General features: G+C 36.9%; 1 protein-coding gene across 2 annotated transcripts in view; it reads left to right on the top strand.

Moving 5' to 3' along the window:
• Positions 1-7,382: 7,382 nt before the first annotated feature.
• Positions 7,383-10,015, top strand: part of LOC126161899 (forkhead box protein K2) — a 92,104-nt gene continuing 89,471 nt past the window's right edge. For both annotated transcript variants that reach the window (XR_007534970.1, XM_049918053.1), the window contains exon 1: positions 7,383-7,794. Coding sequence is in view for 1 of the 2 variants with exons in the window: in XM_049918053.1 (XP_049774010.1) it covers positions 7,436-7,794 (359 nt within the window). In the remaining variant the exon portion in view is untranslated. The remainder of the gene's footprint in view (positions 7,795-10,015) is intronic.

Genomic DNA, 10,015 nt, shown 5'->3' with positions numbered 1-10,015 from the left:
AACTTCTGTTGTGTCAACAGTTGAACTGATCATTTCTTCTAATGTTGTAGCTCATCTGAATACAACAAACAGGGGTACTTCAGACCCCTGAGTCTCCTACAAGCAGCTTTATCGAATCACAAAATCTGCAGTTCTCATAGGTGCCTTATGAACAGTGTTTACTGCAGATCCGAGCAATCATCTGCCATCATTGGAAGTTTGTGTTTCTGCATTTGCTCCTAAATGACCTGAAATTGCAGACTGATCTGGAGCCCCCTTTAACTGTAACAAGCTTCCTCTATCCTATGCGAGGACACAAGCTGCTACTGGATAACTTTCTCACAGTACCTTTCAGTTCTTTGTCAGGATGTTGGCAGGTATGCTTGGATAAGTACCAAGTCTCTTCCTGTTGCTTTCAGTCTTATCATCATCAATCTGACATTTATACATCTTACTTCCAAAACCTTTCCTTTCAGACTCTTGTCTATTAGTACTGTGACTCTTGACCAGAATAGTAAAACGTATAATTTCTACTGTCTACCTCTCTGCTCTCAACCCACTTTCTTAGTTTGTTCATAGCATGTATGTCCAATTTGTTTTCGTCCATTTCATGTATAGACGTTTCTAATTTGCCTTGCTGTTGAAGTGCTGGAATATTCCATGTCTGAAGTGTTATACACCTCCCTTGCCTCCTTTTACTCTATTTCTTCACTCACAGCATGTGGCCTTAATTTATTCCCATCCATGAGATCCATGTAAAGGGAAATTCAGCTCCAGAATATTTTACATAAATGTCTATACCATGCGTATCTAATGAAATACAATACCTTCCTACTTATTTCTACACATGCAAAAAGAGCAGTCAGCCATGTTCAGCACCTACTCTGGATCAGACACTGTGATCCTCTACCCATTCACCTGCTCTCTGTGAAGGCGACTGGAAATTTGCAGGGGGAGCTCCTTATTCTGAGAACCAGTTTGCACTAACCCTAAATAGAGTGCTGTCTTTTCTACTGACTCCACCATACCACAATTCACCTCCTCTGCTGTTCAAATAACTTATGGGTTTGCTGCCGGGTGACGTCGTCGAACACCGCCGATATTTCGACAGGAGCACACCCTGCCATTCTCAAGGCACAAATGCAAGGAAGAAAAAAATGTGCAAGCAAATTTAATACCTCGGTTCACAGAGGAGAAACAAGGAAGACACCATACACAGAAGTGTCAAAACAACCAAAGATAACCAACATCAGAAATATCAATAGTTACTATTAATCAACAGGTGAGGTAGCACTAATTCTGTCCCTCTGTTTTTTGATTGCGCCTTGAGAATGGCAGGGTGTGCCCCTGTCGAAATATCGGCGGTGTTCAACGACGTCACCCAGCAGCAAACCCGTAAGTTATTTGAACATTCGATTCCCCGGGAAAAGTTAAGGTAACACCTCCTCTGCTGTTGATGTCATTGATATCTTCACCGTCATACCGGACATGTGCTCTGCATTGTACCCTATGAGAGTTCATCCCCACCTGAACTTAGCCACTCTTGTCTCTCTAGTTTATTTGTGTGTGCAGTGTCCACCCCTACGACATGGGATGTGCCAGAGGATTTACTGAAATGGAGGAATAAGGAACATGATCCAATCTTCCTTGTGCTGGATTAATGACTGTGTACGACACCTTAACCAGATGCAATATGGAGCTCAGTTTCAAAACATTGTCCAGGTGTCACAGGCCCCTCAGTTGAGCTAGAGTTCCATCTGAAGAGGAATGTGAGAACTAGACGCAACTTACCGATGAGTCATATCATGCCAAATGCGATGCTCTACTGTAGTAATTGGGACTCTGAGCATCTCTCACTAGTGACTGCAGAGTTCATGGATACTGTGACTATGGAATACTTAGAGACACCTTAAACAAAAATATCATGGTAAGTCTTAATATTCTGCAGATGACACACCTTTGAAGTTGAAGTGGCTGCAGTTACTGGATGTAAATATGTGAGAAAAAGCTGTTTTTATATACAGCCATTGTTCTGCTGTATGAATGAATGAAAATAGTGAGCTTTTCTAATTAAAATGGGAAGACTATATATAATATATGATAGTTGCTTATATCACACAATAATCATAAAATGTCATTGCATTTGGTAGAGGAACAGGGTGACAATTTATAGGCCAAGATGGCATGACACCATAAGAGAAGAGCTCTTGTTGACATTTTTTATATGTTTATAATATTCTTAAGTTAACATTGACTAAGGAGGACATGACATTAATGTAAGTACAGAAACAACGGAGAAAAGTTCAGCTCCTGACAGACTTTGTGATTCATAGATGCCCCTCTATTTTTCTCTTTCCCTTTGGTACCAGAAGAACACTGTAGTTTTGAAAGATAGAAATACTTGTTATCAATCAGTACAACTGTTGCAGTACTTTTAGCAAGCAGACTATTCGAGACAGGATTAGCTTATACAATGTATTTCTATTCCTGACTATCTTTCCTGGATGTTATCAAAGAAATAATGCAACAGTTATGAAACAGAAAACACTGCAGCCAATCTGAAGTGTAAGTATATCTAGCAAAATAATTTACAGCAAAATAGCAAGTGAGGACTATGTCCTGTTTGTGTAAATAAAGGACATCAAGAGAGTTATAAAATTTGAGCAGGTTCACAACCCAGATTAACTTAATTGTGGATAGAAAAGATATTTTTAGTAAAATAATAAAAAAAAAAGATTAACTTAACTGTGGACACGTAACATGTTTGTCAAAAATTTAACACCTGAAGTTTGTGCCAGAATTTGATCCCCAATTCTCACAAACAATACAGAAGATATTTTAAGAGAGAGCAGTCATGGCAATGACTTCCAGGAATAAGATATATCCATAATGAGCATGAAGGGTACATCTGCCACACACTGTGTGGTGCCTTGCAGAGTATGCATGTAGATATAGTCTTGTAAATGTTACCAGTATTTGGAAGCAATTAAAACCTCGCAGTTAGAACAAAGCTATTAAATTTCAAGCACATTTCACATTCAATTTCTCTAATGCATTGTGGATCAACTGAGTATCCCCAAAATTAACAGGGTATTCAAATAAAAACGCTATACAAAGTAGCATGTGATTTCAATTACTCCCACCCTCAATTAATGTGGAATATATTTACAGCAGAACCATACAAATGTTGGCCTAGTTCCTACTTTCATGTGGTATGATCAGTCCCAATCGAGCAGCTCTGTCAGGAGGGTCAATATGGAATTAGATCGGCAGCTTGGTGCGGTTACTTTGTCAGGTGTAGGTTTGGTTCCTGTTGATACTATTGGTAGGTGGCCTGCATCTCAGTAGGAAAGGGAATGGTGAATTGGCTTGGATGATATCAAATTCTTTAAGAAGAGGCACTGAAATTCATGGGAATACTTTTTTTCGGGCTAAGATCAGTGTCTAATTATTCAACATTGATTGAAATTAAGCTTAAAGAGAAGCTGAGACAGACAGGTAATACAGATGTTGAAAATATCACAAGACACAAGAGTATAGTGAAAAATAAAGTTAGTATGTCACAATATTCTCATAAAAGCACAGTGAAAAAATGTTAATATACTACATCAGAATATCAGTGGATTAAAAAAACAAAGTAGATGAGCTTCTTGTTTGTTTAGAAGATATAGAAATTGAGAATGGAACAGATGTACTACACCTGTCTGAACATCATATAGTCACAGATACGGAAAAGGTAAATGAAAGTGTAAATAAGCTTTTCGCACATGTAAGTAGAGACACCATGGGCAGAGTAGTAGTTTTCATGTTTGTTAAAATTTATCATGGTGTGAGAACTTAAGAAACTAAAAAAAAATTGTACAGGGCAACGTAGAGAATAATGTGCACAAGTGTGTGTGTGTGTGTGTGTAAGCCTAAACTAAATAATGGTACTTCTATTATTGTAGCTGTTTATAGATTCCTACTGGAAAATTTTCAATTATTTCTGAAAAACTTGAGTTCTTTGTTGTTCTATCTGTCAGAGAGAGGGATTTCAATGTAGATTTTCTGAAAGAGTCTGGCAGAAAGCTTATCTTGAAGTATTACTTGTTTCTTTCAATTTGACATTAGTTATTGATTTTCCTACTCGGGTAGTACAGGGAAGCACCACACAGATGTACAATGTTTTTATGAACCAAGATAAATTTAATAAAATAAAAACTTTTCCTTTTAAGAATGGCCTGTCTAATCATGATGTACACCTTGTTACATTATATGACACAGCTCCATACAGTAATGCAAAACAGTCCCCCCAAAATAGTGCATCCAGATAATAATTTAACAACTGAAAATTCTAGGGAAAGCTTGCAACAGTTAAGATTGGGATAAGGTGCACAGGGAACTGACACCAATTTAAAATTTGACCTATTTCATGATAATACCTTTGTGAGGGTATTTGAAAACAGTTATCTTCAGGAAACAGTGCACCATGATTGTAGGAACCATCTAAAAACAGACGGATTATTACAGAGATAAAAAATATTGTAAACAGAGAAGAGAAATGTATCTTGTAGTCAGAAGGAGTAACGATGCAGAAACAGTCAAACATTATAAAAACTGCTCTGTATTATGAAAAGCTGTTAAAAAGTTCAGAAGTATGTGCATTATGTCTGAGATTTGCACATCTGATAATAAAATTAAAACAATTTGGGATATTGTTAAAAGGGAAACAGGGCAACCAAGAGTACAAGAAGACTGTATTTCTATCAAACTCAATAAAAATGGACACATAAAAATCTACTCACCGAGCCGTGGCACTGGAACACACACACAAACAGATTTAACTTTGAAGGGGAAGGAAGAGGTGTGAAGGAAAATGACTGGAGAGGTTTAAGGAATGGGGTACAGTTTAGAAAAGTCACCCATAGCCCCGGGTCAGAGGAGACGTACCACACGGGATGAGACGAAAAAGACTGATTGTTGGGAACTGCACTGGATGTAAACCTGAGAGCTTAAAGGTCTTCCACCTTTAAGCTCTCAGGTTTTCAAATCTCATACAGTGCAGTTCCTAACAATCGGTCTTTCCTTCTCTTTTAAGCTCTCAGTCCCCAACAATCAGTATTTCCTTCTCATCCCATCTGCTAAGTCTTCTCTGACCTGGGGTTCTGGTGACTTTTCTAAACTCTAGTCCTTTCTCTTCACCCCTCTTCTTTCCTCTTTCTACTCTTCCACAAGAAGATGGAGCCACTGGCCCCAAAAGATTGTAAAATTTCAATCCTTTTATGAGTGTGTTCCCCTGCCCCCACTTAGTGAGTAGATATTTTTATCTGTCCATTTACGTTATATTATCAATAACTGATTATTTTTGTTGTTATAAACTAAATGAAAAGTTTGTTAACAAAATGTCAGAAGTGGAAAATATTTTTTAATAACCATTTTTAAGTGTTGTACAGAAAATAGGATCCAGCTATTCATTAGAAAATGCAAGAATGTGTATGGAAGAGGCAATGCCTATACAATTTGATAAAACGGAAATTCAGCCTACCTCTCCTACAGAAATTACCAAAATAATAAATTCACTCAAAAGTGAAAGCTTACATGGAATTTACGGCATTTCCCTGAGTACTAAAAACTTGTTCCCAACAGCTAAGTATGATTCTCAGCCACATATGTAGTGGCCCTCTAACAGATAACTAACCAACATTTAAAAACAAATTAAAAGAATTTCTGAATGACAACTCATTCTACTCAATAGATAAATTTCTAGATATGAAGTAGAGACTAAAAAAACAAGTGTAAAGAAAACTTATGTTAAACTGACACATCCCACATCATTACGAAATGTTGTATTCATGATCTATTGAACACATACTAATATAATGTAATGCAACTTCATTAAGTGCAAAATGAATGTCTAGATGTGCAAGAATGGGATTATATGATAAAATTCAGTTTTGGCAAAAAATTACATAGTGGTTCCCCTTGCAGTTTCGTACATTATGTATGACATATGGAATATGTATTAAAACTGACACATCATTACGAAATGTTGTATTCATGATCTATTGAACACATACTAATATAATGTAATGCAACTTCATTAAGTGCAAAATGAATGTCTAGATGTGCAAGAATGGGATTATATGATAAAATTCAGTTTTGGCAAAAAATTACATAGTGGTTCCCCTTGCAGTTTCGTACCTTATGTATGACATATGGAATATGTATTAAAATATTCGTTGGAGATTTATCCATTACTTAACACTCGTTTCCCACTTTACCTTGCAGTTTTTAAGTTTTGGTTAAAGGTACATTAAATATGGTGCTACAAGTCAGCTTGATGCCACATAGGCCTACTTTCTTTTGAATTCACATTCGTTGGCTTTGTCAACTCACAACCAAACTATGACCTTTCAACCTAATCGAGACTTCAAACTATGCTAAACATCAATTTGTCAACACAACCAAAATTTTGAAAGGGGTCCAACACCATCACACTTCGGGCCACCTCAGTATGAAACCTTATGAACGATACCAAAGTCTGTTACCTTAAAAGTATTGGATAATGGGAAGTGCCAAGGAATTGATAAGGATAAATATTACATAACATGAATACCCATCTGAATCTTGCACAAAAATTGGTTAGGCATATTACATTTGTTGCTCTAAAACGCTATTTACATAACATGAAAATTAGTGTCTTTAATATATCACAGGCACACCGCGCGTTGGGCAATAGTCAACTAACGTCTTTCTTGCGTTGCAAGCTCTAATAAACAAACGCATGGAGCATGGAAGGTCTCTCTTGTAATACGTGTTTCTTGAAGAAGGTGTCATGAAGCGAAGTTTCTTTTTCCATAGATTTCGATAATACTGACAATCAGAAGTCACTTCAAATCCCACAATACAAACAAATGAACGACCTCCAAACAACAATAATGTAAACTGAGTCAATATTTGAATACAGTACACTTGTTTACTTAAGAGCATAGCCCGTAGAAATCAATTAATCCCAACAACGCACATCCACGATACACGCTTTCACTAGAGCGTCAGTTATTTCATTATTTCCATCGGCAGTACATCAAGTGAAAAATAAACAAACACTATAGTGCTCATGGCTCATAGAAACTAACAGACGTAAACAAAACACAAGGTCAGGTACAACACATTTCGTTAAAGCTTCAAAACAGTATACATTCGTTATATTATAAACTTCAATGCCCATTTTCCGTATTTTTCCCTTCCAGCTCTTAATAATGAATCTTGTTCCCAAGGTTTTCTTTTTTCTCCTCTCTGGCTGCACATTCTGTATTCCTCCTTGTCCATAGACTTTACATTTAGTTGTTCAAATCTTCTGTCCAGGCCATCACGTGGTCTCTGCCACCCACGTCTGGATTGTGGGTAAACAACAGGCACACGATCCAGATCGCAGAGATACTTAGATCGGCTGCCAGGAAGCCATATTCACCGAGTGATGTCTGCACATTCACGGACACAGGAGAGCGATGCTTGGGCTCTTTTAGCCCTAAAATCGGCACCAGCTAGCCCTTCGAAGCTGCAATGGAGTTCAGAAAGCAAAGGAACAGCAATTGCTCGATTAGAAGGGAGGGAATTCGAATATATGGTGCGACAGAAGAGGATTACTATTGGTCGGAACAGTTCGCGAGGCGAGGTCGATGTAAACATGGGACATTCAAGTTTTATTTCTAGAAAACATATAGAGATTTTCTTCGAACATCCTCATTTTTATATGTCCTGCAGTGGGAAGAACGGCGTTTTTGTGGATGGCGTTTTTCAAAGGAAAGGAGCGCCTTCGTTGCAGCTACCTAAAGCGTAAGTAAAGGCATGTGTAAACAACATGGGTTAAAGTGGGGGTCGTGTCGTGTCTGATGAAAATATTTGTGTAATGTTTCGAAGGACATTGACTGTCTTCAATTTCTGTAACCGGTCGTGTATAACATGTTTTGCTGAAGTTTTGCTGTAATTTGATTTGTTTGTTTATTACAGCTCCTGACATCTTTTGGTAGCTATTTATACCACTGAAGCGAATTGTTGACATCGTGCGTAGGAATTGATTTTCATTGCCGGTTAAACATCAACTATTGGCTATTCCTATTTTTATCCGTATTGCGTTTATATCGCCACCGAATACACACATGGAATATATTTTCAACTGGATTTAAGAAAATTGTTGATGGGTTTAGAAAATTGATAAACGGTTGAAATGAATGAAAGAATCCACGTGAAATATCCAAGTTTAACCGTGCATAAGTTCTAAGAAATTAACGAGGCTCTTCAAAATAGGGATAATAACAGTATTTCGCCAAATGTTATTGGCCTTCCAAAAAATCTGCTATGAAAATAAACACAGATTGCATCAAAGATTTTTCTTATGAGATATAAGTCATAGCCAATAAAATATTTATACATTTATTTTTCTTCTGTTGTTAATGATATTTACGGTTCAAACGGATCAGTTTTAATTGAAACCTGTTAAATCACCCTTTCCCCTCCTTGCCATGCACAGTAGTCTATCCAATTGGTAGACTTAACTTTCATTGTTTCTATCACTTTATTTAGTTAAAAGTAAACAGGTATAACTTATACATTGTTAGGCCTCTATTTCAAAATGTACTAAGTCCTTAAGTTTTTCCCCACATTGGAATATCTGGAAAAGGTCACCATGCACACATTCTTTTGTGATTGTACTACGATGCAGATCAATACAAATGCCTTGGCATTATTAGTTCCAGTTAAGATTTTATGACCATTGACACCAGTTTGAAATTACGGAAGCCCCCAAGAAGTCAATTTATGAAGTATACACATATAAAGTTTTTGAGACCTTTGTAACAATAGTTGTAAACAACCAGAACCATTGTGTAACTGTTGAGTTTTTAATGTGTGGTTTATATGGAACATTTGTTGCTCTGGATTTGTTTCTGTGGTGGATCTAAGCTATGTTGAAGTATGAGATTTGACATCTCCTATGTTGTCACATAAGACTGAACTAGTTATTGACAACACGCAGAAAACTTTCTGCTTTATTGTTCCTTACCCAAAACATCTGTGTTGTAACAGTTGTAGGAAGTATTTTATTAAACATTGATGAAATAATAATAATAAAGTAGATGAATTGCTGATTTGTATATCAGAGCATCATCTATATTGTGAATACTAATTCGTTCTTTGGAGGGATACATCTTGTCTAATTTCTGTACCAGGATTTTGTTGCAGAGGGGAGGAGTGGCCAGTCATGCCAAATGTAAGGTTTCATTCAAAAGAATTATTTATATTGAAACATTGTAAAAGCCAAATGTTTGGAGGTTAAGCAAGAGAGATTGAATTTTCAGTGAAAAAACTTTTAATTGTAGGCCTTTACAGGTCTCCCAGTTTAGACTACAAGACTTCCCTCTCCAGGCTTGACACAGTGCTTGGCTCACTTTTTAAAACAAGGCATAAAATTAATTTTGTGGGGATTTCAATATAAACTTTGATTATCCAGATAACCTTACAACCTGGTGCAGGCATTATATTCCAACTAGAGTTAGGGAAACCACTGTGTGATCATAGACAGTATCTTCATTGGTTGTTCTGTAGTTTAAAGGCACACTGTGAAAAAAATTAGTAATGACCTGACAGGATAAGCACAGACAGTGTTGAGAGGAATGAAGGCAAAGTCATTCCACGGTAGCAAGAAAAAGATGTACCGGTATGAGTCCTCTTGTGATGCTGATGTAATTATAAAACAAATTTTGAAGGCCAAATTTGTCGGACCTATGTTGCTTGAGAAGGCAATTCCTATTAAAAAATTGCAGGCAGATATGCAGTACTAGTAAGCAATCTATTTAGATAACTAAGAGGATTAGAATGCCGCATAAGAGGAAACAAGGAGCTGTATTACAGTACGGAGGGTAGTCAGAGCCCGATTACAGAAATTCACTACAAGGTATACTGCAAAGTGCTGAAGAATGTCATTGGACATGTTAAAACCGTGCATTATACCCAGAGAATAAAAAGCTCTCTTGAGCAAAATTAGAACTAGACAATCAGT

This window comes from Schistocerca cancellata, chromosome 2 (genome assembly GCF_023864275.1).
Source record: "Schistocerca cancellata isolate TAMUIC-IGC-003103 chromosome 2, iqSchCanc2.1, whole genome shotgun sequence".
NCBI lineage: Eukaryota > Metazoa > Arthropoda > Insecta > Orthoptera > Acrididae > Schistocerca > Schistocerca cancellata.
Note: the sequence above shows the minus strand (reverse complement) of the source record. Positions and strands in the feature narration are given on the sequence as shown.